This window comes from Drosophila virilis, unplaced genomic scaffold (assembly GCF_030788295.1).
Source record: "Drosophila virilis strain 15010-1051.87 unplaced genomic scaffold, Dvir_AGI_RSII-ME tig00001776, whole genome shotgun sequence".
Classification (NCBI taxonomy): domain Eukaryota; kingdom Metazoa; phylum Arthropoda; class Insecta; order Diptera; family Drosophilidae; genus Drosophila; species Drosophila virilis.
In genome coordinates, this window is record NW_027212859.1 from 240357 (window position 1) to 262833 (window position 22477).

Consider the following 22477-nt stretch of genomic DNA (forward strand, 5'->3'; position numbering starts at 1 on the left):
CTTTTCAAACTTAGGCCGATCGAGAAAGATCGGCAGGTAACGCTGTTGGCAATAGTGGAAACTGGTGAATCTTGGGGTATGCAATATTTATTATAAAAACTTGTTAGGGGTATGCAGCAAAAAATATAATGCTGCCGAAAGTATGCAATAATTATTCGTTTAAGGTATGCAATGCTTTAAAGGAATGAAATGCTGGCAGAAGAAAGCAGCAATATTTACTTTACTTTACAAGTTTTTTAAAAAAAAAAAATCACACGTATCGGTACGTGGCGTTCGTGAATAATTTCTTCAAACTGAAATCACTTATGAACTTACATGGTATGAGTTCCTATTTATTGGTTGGGCGCCAGTTATCAATTGATGTATGTTCTGTGATGTAACACAATGTTATCTTGGGTAAGTTGCGTTGATCCCGCGCTGCCCTTGATCCAAATATGTTCTCCTTGATCCAGTAATATTACTGAAGATTATGTTTTGAAGTTGGCTTCTATTGCTGGCCTTGGGCTCAGACAATAACGAAAGATATGTTTTATCGGCAATGCCGGAGCAGTATATTTATTTCAGCGACTTATGTGTTGCGCGCCTCATATTAAACTGAAAACTAGGGGACAAGCAAATTATACAAATACCCTAAGCCTCAATGCATCACGCCATCAAAGCATGGTCGGCAAGCCGACTCAGCATTCCATGCAGTGTCAGCTTACCGCTGCTGGCCGTTCTTAGCGCAGAGCGCTGAACTCAGTTCTGGCGCGTCAGCATTGTTAATACGAAGCTACTTAGTTGCTAGGGCAATATATTTATGCTTAGTTGTTAACTTACATACATATATTGAGAAAACGCATCACCAACCGCAGCGACGTTGTGCGTTCAACTTTTGAGGCCGGCGTTCGGCTGCCACTCTCGGCAGTCTTACTCTGTCGGGGCACACTAAAATGGTCGCAGGTACCCTTGGGGTCGCCTCGTTTCGATTTTTCTTGTTTCTATTTAAGGGGCCATTTAGTATGTCTATACATTATATGGTTAGTGGTTCTACACACCGCACATATTTGGAAAATGTATCGATACCCGTTAATAGGAATCGAACATTTTTATTTAATGATATATAATTTCCGACTTCCACCAAATCTTCCTGCCAATGATCATTGATTCCTTTCATATAAACCATTTTACACTCAAAAATTTTTCATGATGGTCTATGCAATACATGAACTATTTCCCTTTTTCTATTTCACTATTTCTCCGTCTGTCTGTTTCTATGCGAACTAGTCCCTCATTTTTAAAGCTATCTTAATGAAACTTGCAGAGCTCCCTCTTTCTGTTGCACGCAGCACATATGTGAACGGACCACTATATCATAAAGCTGCCATAGGAACGCTTGGTCGAAAATTATGTTTTTGTATGAAATAACATTTTGTTTATCAAGATATCTTGACCAAACTCGGCATTTATTAGTTTTACTTGACTCCTCATATATATGCAAAATCCTATTAACATCTTACCACTATATCATATAGCTGCCATAGGAATGATCGGTCGAAAATTAAGTTTATGTATAAAAAACATTTTGTTTATCAAGATATCTCGACCAAACTCGGCATTTATTAGTTTTACTATGCTCCTCATATATATGCAAAATCCTAATAAGATCGGACCACTATATCATAAAGCTTCCATGGGATCGATCGGTCGAAAATTAAGTTTTTGTATGAAAAAACATTTTGTTTTTCAAGATATTTTAACCAAACTCGGCATTTACTATTTTCCCGGTACTTATTAGATAGGGGCAAAGGAATATGAGCATTATGAAAAGGTTGGGTCTGCAAGGGTATTAGATCTTTGGCGTGCCAAAGATAGCCCTTCTTTCTCGTTTTCATTTAGTTAAGCTATTATTTTTTTAAATACTCCCACCACACGTAGACTGAATGATAATACTCTTTTCTTGACTTAACTTGTATTTTCTAATGAGCGTTTGCAGCTCTTGTGCTAATACAACAGCTTACTTTCCAAAAAACAATAGTTGACTGCGTCGATTTCTTGAATCGAGTTCCCAACGGTTTTAGGATGTTTACTCTATATGTCAAAGTTTTGATCGTTATCCATAAACAGCCCCAAGAATTTAGCATACTTTTTCTTCAAATTCTCAGTATTGAATATTTATTATAGCATATTGTCTTAAGTCAACCTTTCAAGAATATACTTGACTCCCTAATTTTAGCATTTTCCATATTAATATATTCTTTCAACCCAATATTTTCACTCTTGGTATGAGTTATCAAAAACACCTTTTGGTAATTCAAGTTATTTGTATTTAAGCTCTTTAATCAAACATTTTCACTTATAAAATATTCTCTTAATTCATTATTTTCACTATTAATATACATATGCAAATAATTTTTGGATTTTTGTAAGTGTGAGGCGGTTATTGAGGTCCGCCGATTTTGGCGAGGAGCCATCGTTCCCATGGTCAAATCACGGCGAGGAGCCGCTGCCGGGACAACCCAACAATGTGTTTATAAGTCTTGATGGTATTAGTTATATAAGAGGCAAGAAGCCGCCAATGTTACAAGTAGCAATTGTATTACTTATATAAGAGTCAAGGAGCCGACAATATTATAAGCCGCAGTGTATTAATTATATTATAATCACCAATTACATTAGTGAGCAAAGAGGCAAGGAGCCACGAAAGTTATAAGAGCGAATTTGAATTTAACCGCCGGCGGCCGCCGCAACCGTGCATTGTTGATCGGTTGTTCAACACCGCATTCGAGAGCGCAACTCCAATTCGGCGGCGAAGAGCGAAAGCTCCGAGGCGAAGTTACGAAAGCTCGCGGTGAAGTTGAGCGCCCGAGGCAAGCGCATGGCATGCCAGCGATCGCATCGAACGAACGCTAAGGATGAGTAGTCGTGAGACGAGGAAGGTCATAGAGTGTACAGCGGAGCGCTAGGGCTCCAGAAAACAGTGCGGCAGGGTAAATAGAAGAGAAGAAACCGGATAATTCTTTGTTTTCTGGTAACCTGGCTTACCTTAACATCGAAATTAGCCGGTGTTCAACGTCGATCAGGAGCATATTGTACGATATTGTGGCCCCGGGGTGGGCATTACCGGTTGGTGTTTCGATAGAGTAGTGGTACGAGGCCACGGCCCGATAGAGCGTTTGGGTAGTGGAGTTGGCGCGAGGCTCCGGCCCAATAGAGTAGTGGTACGAGGCCACGGCCCGATAGAGAGTTTAGGTAGTGGAGTGAGACCGCAGCCCGCTAGCGTAGTTGGCCCGGTAGTGTAGGTGTGCAGAAATAGAGCTACGCTTGGTCTGGTCAGGATACTCACCCCCTACCCTTAAGCCGTCACTCCCAGCGAAATTATTAATATCTTGTAACTCGCTAGACCTGGTAAGACTGAGAGTTATACCCCGGCTAGTAGCTTATTTTCTTTACAAGTGCCGCCCGAGCAGGGACAAGAGGCGCTTAGCGGTGTGGAATGTCAGCGGATTAAAGCCTGCAAGCGAGCCGTCACGTGTCGAGATAAGGAGCGCTAGGGTTCCAAGGCAATGCGCCAGGGCCCTAGTTTAGGAGACCCAAGAGGCTAAAGTTAATAAAACTAGTAAATAAAGTGGATATAATCAAAGTAATAAAGAGAAATGCTGCTTTTGTATTCTCGGGTGGTCATATTTGTGATAGTGCACGTTACAAGACCATGAAATTCTGTACTAAGCTTGCTGCGTTTTTCGCGGACGTCTCCTTATGGCATACTATAAATGTGTACATATGTATGAAATTTATGCCTATATATATGCAAATTATGGCTATATAACACACTGCCCTGCTTTCGTTCTTTACTTGTCAATTCAATTAAAACGAGAAAGAAAGGATATCTTCGCACACCGAAGATCTAATACCCTTGCAGACCCAGCCCGTATCTAAGAAGCACAGGGAAAATAGTTAGCCCCGAGTTTGGGCAACATATCTTGATAAGCAAATCAAATCAAACACCTAGTTTTCGGCCCATCGTTCCTATGGCAAATATGATATAGTAGTCCGATGTTAATAAGATTTTGCAAAAATGAAATCTTTAAATACCTTGTTTAATCAAAATATCTTGAATGCCAAAAAAGTTGTCAATACAACAACTTAATTTTCGTCCGATCGTGCCTATGGCGGATATGATATGGTCCGATCTTAATAGGATTTTGCATATATATGGGGAGTATAGTAAAACTAATACATGTCGAGTTTGGTCAAGATATATTGAAAATCAAAATGTTTTTCAAACAACTCAATTTTCGACCAATCGTTTCTATGGCAGCTATTTGATATAGTGGTGCGATCCAGCTGGTTTTGATATATGTGCTGCGTGCAACAGAATGAGCGATTTCTGCAAAGTTTCATTAAGATAGCTTTTAAACTAGAAACAAAGAGACAGACAGACGGACAGACGAAAGACGTTCAGACGGACAGTCGGACAGACGACAAAATTATAAAACCTTTTGCAAGGTATAAAACATTCCGGAAGAGACCCCAATTTGTACGATACCTGGTTTCGGTATAAACCAAATCTTCAAACAAAATTAACGTGCTTCATTATAAATGTTTATTATTAATTGTAGAATTAACTTAAAGGAACATGAATGGGGCTTAGATGTAGTTTTCAACTTTAAAGAGTGTAACTCGCGTGCGATGCTTATAAGTTATTTGTAAATCTAATTCGTTTACATTTTGTAATAGTCCGAACGACCTCTGCTAATTTACAGACGACACCATTAGAACTGACAGCCACTACGTGTTTGACGTTGATTATCATATCCTACACATAAATGTAAACAAACGTGAAGTCACTTTTTGTGGCAGAACATACATTCCCCACCACGGTATATTCGTATTCGTTTTTAAATCACACACCTTTATAAAATCTTTATGTGTGTGCGGCACATTAACTGCACGAATACGAAAATCTGGCTTATCTCTATATGTGAGCCTAATTAATGAGTCTAAATCTGACATGGAATTCAATCTATTTATTGTGTGCTTTATTTTTTATTATTTGCCTATCTTGACCTAACTAGGCATTTATTAATTTTCTATACTCCTCATATATAGGCTAAATCATATTAAGTTCGGTAAACTCATATAGCTGTGATTCGAACGATCGGTCGAAAATTAAGTTGTTGTATGAAGAAACATTTTGTTTTTCAAGATACCTTGACCAAACTCAGCATTTATTAGTTTTACCATGCTCCTTACATATATCCAAATCGTATTAAGATCGGACTATTACATCATATAGCTGCCATAGGAACGAACGGTCGAAAATTAAGTTGTATGAAGAAACATTTTGTTTTTCAAGATATCTTGACCAAACTCAGCATTTATTATTTTTACTATGCCCCTCACATATATCCAAATCCTATTAAGATCGGACTATTACATTATATAGCTGCCATAGGAACGAACGGTCGAAAATTAAGTTGTGCTCCTTAGATGCGCGCAAAGCACTATAAGCATTATGAAAAGGTTGGGTCTGCAAGGGTATTAGATCTTCGGTGTGCCGAAGATAGCCTTTCTTTGTCGATATTTGAAAATGTTGTATTTAATCCGATGCTCGATTTTATCTTTTTTCAGTCATAACGTAGTGGCCTCGTCCCACGCCAGTGGAGGTTTTAGTTGACCTGTTCTCATCTCTCCGGTATTACCACTAGTTCTTCTTTATTATCCTTCAATTTGTAAGAATGTCTTCTCTGGATTTCGTGGACTTAAGACGACGAAAAAAGGCATCGTCCAGATGCTTGACCTCTTCAAGCTTTTCAGGCGCCGCTTAGAAGCGCAAATGGTGTGGGTTGTGGGAGGCGTACTTCTTGTATAGTTAGCCCTCTGGATGTAGCGAGCCGACATGCCGGCACTGCTCGAAAGACCAACTTGAAAGAGTCTGTTTACTGTGAGTACTTATAAGGAAGTGGTTTATTTGTACGATTCAATGGTTTTATATAATAGCAGCAGCGGTCATTAAATATTCTATTTAACCATGATTTTTCTCCCCCTTGCTAGTTATAATTTTAACATGATACTCTTACTAAACCCTTCATCTAACTATACACAAGTATATTCCAGTTAATATACTGAAAGATACTTTAATGCTTTTCTGCTCTACACTTTTTATGATTTGCTATACCAGGTATGCCCCTACTCACACGTGAGAATGGTGAGTGAGTTCAGTGGTGAGTGAGTTCAGTAAGTTCCCGACGGTGTCCTAAAAGGCCGCTTTAATTTTTCGGTAAATATTTTCCGTTTGTTATCATAACGCTTGTTAAATTATTCCCAAGTCGCGTTGAAATTCTTTCCGGGGGCTAATAGCAAATTCGACACATGCATCTAGTTTCTCCTTTTAATGCCATCCTTAAATAGTTAAATTTAAAAGCTGGACTCAATCCTTTCTTGATTGAAGCAACTCTTTTAAAGATACCACCCTGTGGGATCCCCATAAAAGGTGGGACTTACATTTTCGGGAGCCTTAGTAGCTCCAAAAGTTTATGGACATTAGTTTTTCGTGGTGAACAACTTTGAGACGACGTTGTATTATTTTAAGGTTTATTTATATTATTTTGATAATTGTAGCCTAAGCCTACCTAGTGCGAGCGAAGCCTACGATATTTCGGCACCGAATGAATGATTTTTTTTAGATTGGCAACAATAGGTTGTCGTCGCTCGGCTACTGGCTCTTCTGAAACTTTTACTATTCCTACATTCAGCCCTCCTACCGAATTCTTTGATGAATTCTGCTACCATAGACGTTGTTGGATAACAATCTTATTTTTTTAACTTTGAAGAATCTTATCTCAAGTGGGTGTATGTGGATGGTATGATGTTTTAATGAAGGTTTAATAAATTGATAAACAACACGACTGACTTCTATGATGCTGCTTACAGAACTGATTTTTTAACAATTACGAAGTTCGAAAAAGAGCGAGACTTCTTACATCAAGTAAAAGGGAATTAAGATAATCTTAACATAATCTGCTTTGACATTGCTATTGATAGCCTAACTAATTTATATATGAAGTATATGACCAAACAAACGTTTTAAATGTAAAAGACATTTTCAATTTAACTAGTTCATACTGAGTATGCCGAATCGCAATCAAGTCGTCTATCTTGCATCGCTTTTCCACCTTTCTATTCAAAGTGCTCGTTTATTTTCATCTTGCAATACCTTTAAATTTTCCCTTGCCAGCATTCTCAACAGTTTGCGTTCGTCTTGTAACTCATGTATAAGATGCTGGACCAACTCTTTGAACTCCGGATTATCTGAAAAACGCATGTCACAGTCTACGTGCTTGTTCCAAGAAAATGTGGTTTCTGTCCGTTACAGTGTGGAGCACCTGTGGTTATCACCAAATGCTGAATCATATATATATTTTTTTATACCCTTGCAGAGGGCATTATAATTTTGTCGTGAAATGTGTAACGCATAGAAGGAGACATTTCCCACCCCATAAAGTATATATATTCTTAATCAGCATCAACAGCCGAGTCGATATAGCCATGTCCGTCTGTCCGTCTGTCTGTTTCTATGCGAACTAGTCCCTCAGTTTTAAAGCTATCTTAATGAAACTTTGCAGAACTCCCTCTTTCTGTTGCAGCATATATGTGAAAACCAGCTGGATCGGACCACTATATCATATAGCTGCCATAGGAAGGATCGGTGGAAAATTAAGTTTTTGTATGAAAAAACATTTTGTTTTTCAAGATATCTTGACCAAACTCGGTATTTATTAGTGTTACTTAGTCCTCATATATATACAAAATCCTATTAAGATCGGACCACTATATCATATAGCTGCCATAGAAACGATCGGTCGAAAATAAAGTTTTTGTATGAAAAAACATTTTGTTTATCAAGGTATCTTGACCAAACTCGGCATTCATTAGTTTTACTTTACTCTTCATATATATGCAAAAACGTATTAAGATCGGACTACTATATCATATAGCTGCCATAGGAATGATCGGTCGAAAATTAAGTTTTTGTATGAAAAACATTTTGTTTTTCAAGATATCTTGACCAAACTCGGCACTTATTAGTTTTACTTTACTCCTCATATATATGCAAAATCCTATTAAGATCGGACCACTATATCATATAGCTGCCATAGGATCGATCAGTCGAAAATTAAGTTTTTGTATGAAAAAACATTTTGTTTTTCAAGATATCTTGACCAAACTCGGCACTTATTAGTTTTACTTTACTCTTCATATATGTGCGAAATCCTATTAATATCGGACCGCTATACCATATAGCTGCCATAGGAATGATCGGTCGAAAATTAAGTTTTTGGATGAAAAAACATTTTGTTTTTCAAAATATCTTGACCAAACTCGGCAGTTATTAGTTTTACTTTACTCTCATATATATGCAAAATCCTATTAAGATCGGACCACTACATCATATACCTGCCATAGGAACGATCGGTCGAAAATTAAGTTTTTGTATGAAAAACATTTTGTTTTTCAAGACATCTAGACCAAACTCGGCACTTATTAGTTTTACTTTACTCCTCAAACATAAGCAAAATCCTATTAAGATCGGACCACTATATCATATAGCTGCCATAGGAATGATCGGTCGAGTATTAAGTTTTTGGATGAAAAAACATTTTGTTTTTCAATATATCTTGACTAAACTCGGCATTTATTAGTTTTACTATGCTCCTCATATATGCAAAATCCTATTAAGATCGGACCACTATATCATATAGCTGCCATAGGAACGATCGGTCGAAAATTAAGTCGTATGAAAAAACATTTTGATTATCAAGATACCTTGACCAAACTCGGCATATACTATTTTCCCGGTAATTCTTAGATAGGGGCAAAGCACTATGAGCATTATGAAAAAATTGGGTCTGCAAGGGTATTAGATCTCTGGCGTGCCGAAGATAGCCCTTCTTTCTCGTTTTTATTTTATGATCGACATGACGAGTGTCTTCCTCATTATTCAATAAATTATACAAAAGAAATGTATTTATATGATAAAAGCCTCGTTAATAAACACAATTCTCTAAATAGCATCACCGGCCGATGGATGTGTTTTATTTGCCAGTCCGGCCAGCTGTGCCCCTTTTCACATCTCATTTATCAGTGACGCTATTAAAGCCTACATATAAGCAGAAAGTTGTAAGTAGGAAAAAAGTTTTCTTGAGTAAATTTCAAAAAAATCTTAAGTTACTGAATTAATTAAAAAAATACAATAAATAGGAAAGAAAGTAAGAAGATTTGTTAAAAAGTAAAGAAGAGTAACCTAGATAAAGAGTGTTAAGTAAGAGTTAAGAGAAAAGTAGAGTAATGTAATGGGAAATGACCGACCGGTGGAGAAAAATTTTTTAAACCTGTCCGGCAAACTATGCCCTTGCTCATAGCTGGGAATGGTCAGCGACTTCCCGAAGGTATCCTGATATATTCCGTATTTTCTACAACGTTGTGTCGTAGAATTCTTGTGTTTCCTTACACAGCCCCAATAAAGAAATGTAGCGTATATAGTTAAATTCTTTTCCTCTGCACTTCTACCCCTTAAATAATATGTAAATGTAGCTAAAATAATTTTTTATCGGATTCCAATAAAATGATAAGTGGTCTTTTTCTAACACATATGGGGTCGGAGATACCTCCTTCTGCCTGTTACATACATTTTTAATGGGTTCAGGGTATAAAAATACTAGTTTTTTCCTGATTCTATATTATGATAAGTAAGATGTTCTAGTCGGGAGCTCCCGACTAGGGGATACCCTGAACCCTCTTCCATTATCAAATGTATATATATATTTAATTTTAGAAGCTATATGTCAAGTTTGGTGACTCTAGCTCTTATTATTTACCAAAATTTCCCAAAAAACAGGATATCGATATCGATTTGTATCGATTGCTTGGAAACGGAGTAAGTTATCGATTATCGGAAATAAACTCGATCAAATATGTTAAATTTGATTTTGATTGTTTTACAATATTTTTTCTCTCATGCATTGCTTGACTCGGCTGGTGGGCATCGGCGTGGGCGTGCTGTAATTTTTCTTGGCGGTGAACGATGATATTTTGTTAGTTTTATTTCTTTCATTTCAAGGGACAGGGCTCACACTGGCTTTAATATTGGTTCGAGATGTTTGAGCTCGTCATTTAGTTTAACTGCAGTGTCCCATGGAAGGGGATTTTTGTATTTGTATAGGAGTCGTACTATTTCCGACTCTCTATGTCTGATTCGCTTCTTAATGCCACTGTATTTAGTATTTATTTGGTTTTTCGGTCCTTCAGCTCCAGCTCCAGCTCCAGCTTAGGTTGATCACAGTCGTTTTGTTTACTCCAGGCAGGTTATAGCTACTTCGTCATGGTCGTTATGTTACATTTTAAATGTTTTAATTTGAATTATAGCATATGGAATGTTTGAGGCAGTGCTGCTCTGAGTGGTGCTTTTAAATATCTTTATTTTCGTTTGTAGATTGCTTATGCTTGTTAGTGAGCGTATATATTATGCTCATCAAATGCGCTCAGTCGGAGCGTGGGATATGCATCGTAAGCATCCAACGATGGCAGCAGGATACATGTATTTATTTTTTTTTTTATTTCTTGCCGAATTTCAAATTTATTTTTTTTTTACGCGAGAAACAGCTCCGCACAATTATCTTTTAAAACTGCCCACTCGGGTTGCGCCATGAAAAATTATATTTGTTTATATAATTAACGACGCCGTCCTCTGCTGCGTGAACTGCCGTCGCTCTGCCGATCAGCCACTGTTGATGATCACCAGCTCTCCCACAATGACGTTTGGTAGGCGATGGTGCCTCTTTCTCCGTACTTGGAGCCGTAGCATATACTCCTTTGACCATCACCGCCAAAAATTGTTGCTTGAGCAACGAGACAGCTCGCCATCGATTAAAGCAGGTGAGACCCCCTAGACCGTAGATCGCTTCGAAAAGATGTTAAAAGCAAATCGGACGAAACTTAAAATTTTACCGGAAAAGATCTTTGAATCTCATTTTCGAACGAGGTGGCTTTGATTTTGTGATGTAAAATGTAAAACAAGTCTTAAATAATTGTCATGTATATCGTTTGAAATGAATTTGACCAACATATTCACCAAGGTGTAATACCCCTTAAATTAATTTAAACACAGTTCTTTTGAAAATGAGTTTGAGGCCGATCGGATCGTAGCCAAAAAAGTTGCATGCAAAATATTTTCCTTATTTTTCTCTAAATGCGGCAGGAATATACCACTTTAGCTTTATAACTATTACGGTATGGGCTGTTAAGAAACATTTTAAAGACAAACGATTACAGTAAATCTATTCTTGAATACCTTAAACAACCTTTTTTAATATTTTCTAATTAAAAACGGAATACTTACGTTTTCTAGCATTTTGTTAAACATAACTTGAAGTCCTTCAACTTTATCACAATCATCTTGTGGAACAAATATGTGAAATTGAGAGAACAGCGCATATGTGTCTATAATCAACTGTAGGCTTAGGTCCATTCTGCGAATAAACAAAGGATGTGATATATGTATATAAATATGTCAAGAACATTTTATGAATTAATTCCAAAAGGCAAGCCTTTTGCGTAGCAACGAGACTATCCAATAATGTGGGGTCAATATATATGATAAATGAAAATAAAGTTTGCCCAAAACCTACTTTGTTCATCACCCAAAAAACCTACCTCACTAGGGCATTTTTAAAACAGAAATTTATTAAAACAAAACAAAAGGCAGCAAAACCGTGAGTCCCGCCAATTAAGAAGGTATCAAGCCACGCGTAGAGCTGCATGGCGCCGTTCTTTCCGTGCTCACCACGGATCTTATTCCTCGGCTCTCCATCCAGAGTAGAGAAAATTTCAATTGGACAGACTCCACTATTGTTCTTGTCTACCTTTGTGGCTAGCCAGGTAGCCAAGATAACATTCACCAATGGCAAAGGGTCCCATGTTCGATCCACAGAAAACTCAGCTGACTTAGGTGGTCGGGGCTTTCTGCTCGGGACCTAATGGGCTGCTTTTTTTTTGTGGCATGGACCGGAATAGTTACAACTACCACAAAACCAATGGCTAGTTCCTGTGACAGTACTTGAGACAGAGTTTAAACAACGCGTAATGTCTTACAGCTACCCTCCTATAACTTTCTGGAACAATTCTCCAGATTCGACAAGTTTCCGAGTTATCGCATATGTCTGTCGCTTTATCCAGTGCTATAGAAATCCATCGATCCACCTTCCCGCTGAGCTCCGTAATAAAGAACTTACGCGAGTTCAGCTCCTACTTATCGAGTATACTCAACGCAAGTTTTATCCTAAGGAGTATAGCTGTTTGCTCGATAAGAAGCAAATTCAAGGATCAAGCAGCATTCGAAATTTCAACCCTTTTATCGATCAAAGGGGTATTCTGCGATCCTGTGGCTATAAAGAGCGAATCCCCATAATCATTCCGGCCAATTGTAATTCTTCACGCCTCCTGGAACGATTTACACACCACTTTTTTTTACGGAGTCAATCAGTAGGTAATGCGAATCACAAGAGCCAAATACTGTATCCCAAAGATCAAGGTCCAGGTAAACCGCCGACGACTCCAGAGCCAACTTATGTTTGAGATCAGCCTTTTCCCGACCCTTCACACATGTAGATGTTTGCCGTACCTTTCGATATTAAATTTTATATTAAATTCGATATTTTTCATGGCCAGCACTTCCGTCGATTCGGATATAATAGCATTTTCAGCAACATGGTTAAACTCAACCATATCTGATTTTGAGATTTACCGAATAACTTTATTTTGTTTAGAAATGATCGGCCGACTCGAGGTGATGGGGTGTTAATTGCCGTTAAAGCCACTCTCCAGTCTGAACTATTCTGTTTTAGTACGCCTACTGACGCTGAGATTATCTCAGTTAAGGTGTCTTTTCCTACACGGAATATCTATGTAACATGCTCTTATGTCCCACCTTCTTTTGATATTCAAGCTTATATGAATCATATTACTTGTATTAAAGAAGTTTTTTCACACGTTCGTGATAATGACCTATTAATGCTGTTGGGTGATTTTAATTTGCCGAACATTTCTTGGTTATTATCCACTGCTGAAAATTATCTAGTGCCCTCAGCACAGCACGACTGCATGCACATAGACTGCATGCTTGATCTTTCGTTGTTTCAAATCAATTCAATTTCTAATAGAACACTTGACCTTGTATTTGATAACGACTACCTTATTTCTAATGTGTCTAGGTCACCTCCTTTATCTCTTCCTGAGGATGTCTATCATCCAACTTTAGAGATTGCAATGCTAAATTGTAATCTTTTCATTTCGTGCTCATCAGCCAATAAGCCCCGCTATTGCTTTCGCAAAGGAAATTATTCTTTGCTGAATCAGATAATTTATTCAACCGATTGGTCTTTCTTATATGACTCAGTTGATATGAATACAGCCATTAATTTTGTTTATATGACCCTAAACTCCCTCTTAGATGTGTGTATTCCTAAGTCAATTTCTTCGACTACTTTTTCAAAACCACCCTGGCTCACCCCAGATTATCACATCTAAAAAATGTAAAACCCAAACATTTTGAAAAGTTTAAAAAGTCTGGTTCGTGTACAGACTTGGATAAATATTCCATAGCCAAGTCGAACTTCTTTCTTTTTAATTCTCAATGCTATGAAAATTATCTAATTCGTTGTAAAAGACAATTCGCGAAATCCGAGACAGTTTTATCATTTTGTAAACTTGAAGCGTAAATCTTCAAGTTTGCCATCTTCTTTTTTTCTTGGGATGGATAAAGCTAGCAATGACACTGATTATGCTAACCTCTTTGCTAATTTTTTCCAATCAACTTACTCTTCAGTCTGTCCTAATACTAATTCTTACCCTTATACTATTTCTTCCGCTAGTTCTATACCTCCCCCATTATTTCCTCTCTCCTATTAGCTATAAACTCTTTAAAATCTTCTTACTCTCCTGGGCCGGACAATATTCCTAGTTGTCTACTCAAGGAGTGTAGTTCTTCCCTTTTTTATCCATTGCTAAGGCTTTTTAATCTATCCCTTGAAACTTCTGTCTTTCCATCTCTTTGGAAAGAATCTTATATCATTCCTCTTCACAAGAAAGGTGGGAAGACTGATATACAAAATTACAGGGGCATTGCAAAACTGTCTGCTATTCCTAAATTATTTGAAAAAATAATCACTTCGAATTTGCAGCATTTCTGCAATCAGTTGTTTCCTCTGTTCAACATGGATTCGTAAAGAATCGGTCAACTAAGACCAATCTGCTTGAGCTTACTTCCTTGGTAAATGATGCTTTCCTTTCGAAAATGCAAACTGATGTCATTTACACTGACTTCAGTAAGGCGTTTGACTCTGTGCACCATGATAATTTCTGGTTGGTCTAGCCGGAACAGAGAATTGAAGACGCCCTAGCAGAAATGGAAAATCTATGTCGCGTCTGTCTATTTCTATGCGAACTAATCTCTGAGCCTTAAGGAAACTTTGCAGAAGGCCCTTATTCTGTTGCACGCATTACATATGTCGGAACCAGCTGGAATGGACCACTATCTCATATAGATGCCAGATCAGTCGAAAATAAAGTAGTTATATGAAAAAAATGTTGATTATCAAGATATCTTGACCAATCTTGGCATTTGATAGTTTTACTATGCTTTTCATATATAAGCAAAATCTTTTAAGATAGGACCTCTATATCATATATCTGTCGACCTTCCTTAACAGCATTACAGAAAAGAGTCTTAATTACCATGCTGTTAGAGCGCGATAGACTGCGAAGCAGACGTGCATGAATGGGTCTGTGTACATGTATACAGAAATTCTTAAAGTTGAGTCTGGCTTTCCTATTTAAATATTAACAACTGCCGTTTTGAAAGCTGCTCGTACAGCGAGAGTTACTATTATCAAATTGCTTGGCAGAATAAAAAATGAATCGCAAAGAAATTCAAATATTACCTATCGCTGTTCTACCAATTATCGATTAGTTTTTATTTTCAATATCATACAAATTTATAAGAGCCTTAAAGATATTTCTACGAGGAATACTCCATTAAAGGAGGATATATTCTGTAATTTCTACAACGTTGTTTTGTAAAATTCTTGTGTTCCCTTTCACAGCCCCAATAAAAAAATGTAGCGTATATAGTTAAATTCTTTTCCTCCGCACTTCTACCCCTTAAATAATATGTAAATCGAGCTCAAATAATTTTTAATCCTATTCCAATAAAATGATAAGTGGCCTTTTTCTAAAATGTATTTGTTGTTACCATTTGAGCCGGTTGCGCTTACTCTGTAGTTACCTCGACCGCTGTTTCCGCGCGCTGAGAGTAATTCTGGCAGAATAAGATACTGTTGGACTGCCCAGTTGCAACTATTTTCAAATATTTATACCGCTTCGTTCTTGATATTGAAGGTGACTGCTTACATGATAAGTTTTACTTTATCTATGGCGCAATTTTGCGTCATGGCCTTTACAGCTAATGTCAAGCTGTATTTGTTAGTTCTAGTTCCGGGATTAGACCATCACTGATATAAGCTCCTTCAAGAAACTGGGTCTATTTTCCACCTCTTGGGCATACTCATTTACCGATTTACACTTTTGCTGCAAATTAAGGAGTTTTGCAAAGATAAATTCTACGGATTTTCCTTTAAGAGCTTTGTATAATTGATTAATAATGGCAACAATTGTCTGCACATTACTTACCAAAATTCTAGCGTAGCCTTTAAGTTTAGTCTTTATAATGTTTACAGCAGTTAGTTCATGACTACCTTTTTTTTTAAGTACCTTTACATATTAGATTCAACGCATTCATGAAACCTTACAGATGTTCGGCCTCTCCATTCAACTTCTCTCCTCCATTCAACTCTGGTAAGAGTGACGGGGCTAATTTTAAAAACTCTACAACTGTCTGCGCCATGTTTTATAATTTTATGTCTTCTATTTGGTCGTTTTCCGGTGAGTTTGTCAAACGTGACCTTTCAAACGTTACTGGTGTGTTTAATGCCATGGTAAATAAATCTGTATGTTATGCTTTTCGCTTAAGCCTACCAGATTATCGCTTAGACATTGTTAAATGTCTGAAGTTTGGACTCTGTGTAAGCTCCTGAGTTTATGCTGCCACTCATTAAATAAACCCTTGATTTCAAATCATTGATATACAAGAATCTCATTGTGTTAAATTATGGTTAATTGCAAAACTGGTGCACATTTATTTAGGAACTTATTGGATTTATCGAAATTAGATTTGTGCAACTTTATTTTTTCAACTATTTGGTGCCATTCCTTTTGGCACAGGCCTACTTAAGGCCTTAAGGCCTACTACTTCCATTTTCGATTTTTGAACAATGTATTAATGGACCCATAGGAGCATTGAACATGTCCATGTGTTCGTATTCAAAATCAATGTATTAATGGATTTTTGAACAATGTATTAATAGACCCATAGGAGCATTGAACATGTCCATGTATTCGTATTCAAAATCACACACCTTTATAAAATCTTTATGTATGTGCAGCACATTAAGTGCACGATTACGAAAATTTGGCCTATCTCTATATGTGAGCCCAATTATTGAGTCTTTATCTGACATAATATTCAATATGTTTGTTGTGTGCTTTATTACTCAGTTTTTGCCTATCTAATCTTTTTGGTAAAGCAAATTCTACTAAAATACATTTCATGTTACTAAAATGTGATTCAATTTACAGAAATAATTGTTGTTCTATATTGATTATAAATTTTGTTAAACATTTTATTTTCTTACCCATTTTAAATTATTTATTTAATCACATTTAATTATAATTGTTTTTATTTTTGATTCTTTAGATATTTAAACATTTCTAAGTTATTAGCCTTACTTAGATACAGTTGACATAATTTCAAAAGCAAACAAGTAAGAGGTTCTAGTCGGGAGCTCCCGACTAGGGGATACCCTGAACACTCTTCATCCAACATCAAATGAATATATATTCTATTTTAGAAACTATATGTCAAGTTTGGTGACTCTAGCTCTTATTATTTACCAAAAAACAGGATATCGATATCGATATTGGATATTTTTTATCAATTGCTTGGAAACGGAGTAAGTTACCGATTATCGGAATAAAACTCGATCTGCGCGGGAGCTTGGAGCGCCTACATCTAAAATTTTAAGTCTCTAGCTCTTATAGGTTCTATGATCCTTGCGTTCATACATACGGACGGACCGACGGATGGACGGACATGGCTAGATCGACTCGGTTATTGATGCTGATCAAGAAATATATACTTTAGAAATACTATTATATCGTCCATATATACTAAACAGTGTATTCCCAGAAGGTCTCCAAACAAACTATCCATTACTCTCTGGCAGATTACGGATGCCATAGTAAGCCCAAATGGCAATCTAACGAACTCAAAATGTCCATTTGCCGCCGAAAGGGCGGGTATTTATATTTGATTATTTTTTCATTTAACATTCTAAAATCTCCCACTAATCTCCATTTTCTTTCTCCTGACGCATCTGCTTTTTTGGGTACCAACCATACAGAAGCACTCCATGGGGAGTCACTGTGTCTAATTATCCTTACGTTCGCTTTTCTTATTCTTTGGAAAATGGTACGTAGATGTTTTATATGTTCTTGTAGTGAAATTGAAAATACTATTATATCGTCCATATATACTAAACAGTGTATTCCCAGAAGGTCTCCAAACAAACTATCCATTACTCTCTGGTAGAATCCGGGTGCCATAGTAAGCCCAAATGACAATCTAACGAACTCAAAATGTCCACTTTCCGCCGCAAAGGCTGTCTTTTGGATAGCTTTCTCATTCATTTCTATTTGGTGATACCCGCTGGATAAGTTTAATTTTGAATAGTATTTGGCTTTTCCTATTCTATCGAAAACGTCGAAATTGGGTATTTATCTTTGATTATTTTTTCCTTTAACATTCTATAATCTCCCACTAATCTCCATTTCCTTTCTCCTGACGCATCTGCTTTTTTGGGTAACAAATATACAGGTGCACTCCATGGGGAGTCACTGTGTCTAATTATCCTTACGTTCGTTAAATCCATATTTGTATGGTTTAGTGTAGACGGGAATTTCGTCTGTCGTTGGAATTTGGTGTTTCACTCTTTTAGTAAAAGATAGTCGATTTTTTTCGTCATAAAAGTGAGTTCTAAGCAATGAGTTATTAGTTGCTTTTATTTCTTTTGTGTTCAACAGTAGGGTTCTTATTTGCTCATCAAAATTATTAAAATTTAATATCGTGTCTGTTTCGTTTAGCTAGATTAACTACCATATAATTGGTTTCTATATGTTCTTTACATTTAGTGGTTTGTCAAAGTGAATGATGGTTTCTGTGTCTGTATAGTTGGTGACTACCATCATGCTAAAATTTCGTGGGCTGAGTAAAGTCCGTTTGAGATGGTCAGTCCATCCTCTAGTTGCGTCTCTTGAATGTAAAATGTACCTTCTTTTAAGGTTACAGGAATTTTCAAGACTTTCCTTTTTGCGTCATCTATTGCTTGTTTTTCTCCTATTATGTTTTGTTTTGAGTTGATTAGTATAAGACCGTTAAAGTACGAGTGGAATTTGAATAATAAGAAATTAGCAGTTCCCTCTTGGTTGAATTCGTCAAATAGTTTTAACGTGGTTTATTGTATGTGTGTTAATTATTGTTTTTATTTTCTTCGGTGTTGTTAATTTTATATGAAATTCAACTGGTACATATTGGGGGTCAATAAATAATATTTTAATTTAGTTGTTTTCCAAATGGGAAATCTATTAAGATGTATGGCAAGAGTGAACTATGCGTGCTTTTGCTGGCTGGTCCTTGAGGCTGCAGACTGAATATATTATGCGTTTCTTTCTGATTGTTGCCCTGCGCTTGATTGTTCCTAGAGTTCGCTGACTTATAGGATTGGTGAGAGAAGTTTGTTGTCTTTGTCTGTCCGCTGGATTTATCGTTTCGATTGTATCTTTCGTTGTTGTACCCTTTCCCTTGTCTGCTGTTACTCTGGTTACGTACATTTGGTATTCTATTGTTACTCTGGTCTCGTCCATATGATCTGTTGCTATTACTGGAATTTCTTTGTCTGTTTGATCAGTTTTGGCGCCCTTTTGGTCCCGAACTTCGGTTAGCTTGCTCTCTGTTGCCAAATATATCTTATATTTCCTACGACTTGTTCATACGTCTAGCTTGTCTTTGGTTGTAGTAAGTTTCTTTTTTAGCAACCTCCATTTTATAAGCTGTTACCATGTCGGGTGAGTCTCTACCTCTACCTGGTGAACCTAATAGTCCGCGTAGTCCATTTAGAAATATCATCAAATATTGTTTGGTAAAAAGTTCTCTTTTGGTTTCAATGACCGTTTGATTCACTTCTTTTTCTTTTACGATATTGAGAAGAGCCTTTTGAATATCTGTTATATTTTCGTAAAAAATTCCTACTGGGTAACTTTGAAGTGAAAGGATGCCTAGGCCTGCCATTAGGCTATGTTCGGTTCTCTTGTCCGCGAAATCGGTTACAAGCTTATTCTTTATTTCGTCCCAGTTCAACTTACTTCCCGATTGGTATAGTACTTCATGCCCTTTTTCCTGAGTCTTGTTTCTGATTACCCTTAGTATCATTAGTCCAGTTAGCGCTTGGTCTTCCTCTCTTATTAGCTATAATATCTCATCAACGTTTGTAACAAATTCCCTTAGTCCTTCCATGTTCCCGTCGTATGTAGGCTTGGATTTTATTAAATCGGAAATTTTAAAGCTACCTATTATTTCTTGCAATTGCAAGTTGACAGGTTGTGCCGGGGATATTTCAAGATCCATGGACATGGTTTCGGATGCTTCTTCTCTAATATCTGGGATGCTACTAGTGCGTTTGGCACCTCTTGTAGGAATTATTCTCTTAATCCTACCTAGGTTAAGCATAAATGGTATTATGTTGTAAATATGTAATTATGTGCTGTATAAGTATGTATATAGGTTGCTTATCTTATGTGTATAGTGTAGGAATTATTCTCTTAATCCTACCTAAGTTAAGCATAAATGGTATTATGTTGTAAATATGTAATTATGTGCTGTATAAGTATGTATATAGGTTGCTTATCTTATGTGTATAGTGTTAGAGTTGTATGGTTTATCTTAGTCTGGCTAATTTATTTTTTTGCCTTAAGTTTTGCGTGTTTGGTGTTGTTCCTCCGTGTAGCGAGGATGAAGTTTTTTAATGGTGTCTGGAAAAGGTATATATAAGTTTGTGTTGTTTATGTGCAATGTATCAAATCTTTTTCTTTCAAAAATTTAATTTTTTTAACTTGTTTTGAATTTAATTTGGTGTGTTGTTTTCTTTATAATTCATTTTTTTCTTAAAGAAGGTTTGTGCAGGGTTCACCTCTTGTTATCATAAATGTGCTGAAGCTAGGCTAAGACACTTGCTCGCTGCAGTGATCTTGCCCAACGGCGGACAGACATCATTTATGTAATGTTTTATCGTCTAACAATATTGCGATTTTGGTATGACTACTATGTTGGCATTTCGTATTAACTTGCGTGTTTTTTTTATACCCTGAACCCATTAAAAATGGGCATAAGAGTATATTGTATTTGTGCAAAATCCAAATGTATGTAACAGGCAGAAGGAAGCATCTCCGACCCCATAAAGTATATATATTCTTGATCAGCACTAATAGCCAAGTCGATCGAGCCATGTCCGTCTTTAGACTTAGCTCGTCGGTTGAGGTATGGGTTCTTGAAAAAAGATTTGTGGGGAAGGAATACGTACTGATCCGGAGAAAGTGGAGGCGATACGTAGGCTAAGAGCCCCGACAAATTGCAAAATTACAGGCGCTTCGTCCCTAACTTCGCGACGCAAGTACAGCCTCTCTCACAGCGCTCTTAAGGAAGGGGCAGAAATGGGCATAGGAGCAAGAACGGGAGGAAGCATTGCGTCAATTGAAGGATGGCTTGACGACTACCACTGTTGGCTTGCCCCGACTTTTCCTCCAAGTTCGTCTTGCAGACTGACGCGAGTGAGTATGGACTCGGCGCCGTGCTGACGCAGACGATTGTTGGCCAAGAGCGAGTGATAGCGTATGCGAACCGGAAGTTGCTGAAACCCGAGATGAACTATTCCGCCACTGAGAAAAAGTGCCTGGCAATAGTGTGGTCGATCCGGAAGTTGCGCTGCTACTTAGAAGGGTACCGGTTCGACGTAATAACTGATCATCTAGCACTCAAGTGGCTCAACTCGACAGAGAGTCCGTCCGGAAAAATCGCGCGATGGGCGTAAGAAGTGCAACAGTTGCAATTTGACGTCCATTATCGACGAGGAAAGCTCAACTTCGTGGCCGATGCGCTATCGAGGCACCCTCTAGAGACCTGTCAGCAAGCAGTGGTGGCCGAGGCCCCTGCAAATGGCCAGAATGCCAGAATTGCCGAAGAGCCAGCCAAGTTCCCGGACTACATCGAAGAAAACGGACAGTGGTCAACGCCAAATGTCATGATGCTTCCACGGCCGAACATCAAGGTGTCAGTAAAACGGTGTCGACGTTAGCCCAGCGGTACTACTGGCCGGGTATGTTTCGCGATGCCGCTAGATACGTGAGATGTTGCAATGACTGTCACAAATTCAAGAGGGAGCAACTCAAATCGGCTGGTTGCATCCTGACGAGGGAGGTGGCAGAGCCGATGGCGGTACTTTGCGCGGACTTCGTCGGATCCCTTCCACGGTCGAAACATGGAAACACGATGCTATTGGTGTTCCATGACGCTTTCTCGAAATGGGTGGAGTTGGTCCCTCTCAGAAGAGTCTCGGCAGCACACCTGCAAACTGCGTTTCGAGAGAGGATTCTAAGTAGGTTCGGGGTACCTAAAAAGTTTGTGTGCGACAACGGGGTACAATTTACGAGTCGGAGCTTCAAGTCATTTTTGGGGTCCCTGGGTGTAGAGATCCAGTATACCGCCCCGTACTGTCCGCAAGAGAATCCCACTGAGAGGACTAACCGGACTGTAAAGACCATGATAGCGCAATTTATTGAGGGCCACCAGAGTTCATGGGATGAACTCTTGCCCGAGATCTCGCTGGCGGTCAACACGAGCGTGGCAGATTCAACGGGCTTTAGCCCCGCTTTCCTGATGCAGGGCAGGGAACCTCGGTTACCCGCAGCTCTGTACGACCAGGTAACTCCGGGGTCCGCAACTAGTGTGCTTGACCCTAAGACAGAGGCGGATAGGCTGAAAGAAATTTTTTATATCGTCCACAGCAACCTCCAGCGCGCATCAAAGGACCTGGGCAGGCATTACAACTTGCGGAGACGAGAGGGGCGGCCCTCGTTGGACTCGATGGTCCTGTTGAGGCAGCACCAGTTGTCCAACGCTGCCGAAGGTTTCGCCGCAAAGTTGGCACCCAAATTTGACGGCCTGTACAAAGTCATCAAATTCATATCCCCCAATATTGTGCGGCTGGTGAAATCA

The 22477-nt window shown here is 38.1% G+C and overlaps 1 protein-coding gene across 1 annotated transcript in view; it reads right to left on the bottom strand.

Moving 5' to 3' along the window:
* Positions 1 to 22477, bottom strand: part of kl-3 (dynein heavy chain 8, axonemal kl-3) — a 233337-nt gene that overhangs the window by 61991 nt on the left and 148869 nt on the right. Inside the window, exon 8 of the mRNA XM_032433417.2 lies at positions 11381 to 11510. Coding sequence (XP_032289308.1) covers positions 11381 to 11510 — 130 coding nt within the window. The remainder of the gene's footprint in view (positions 1 to 11380; positions 11511 to 22477) is intronic.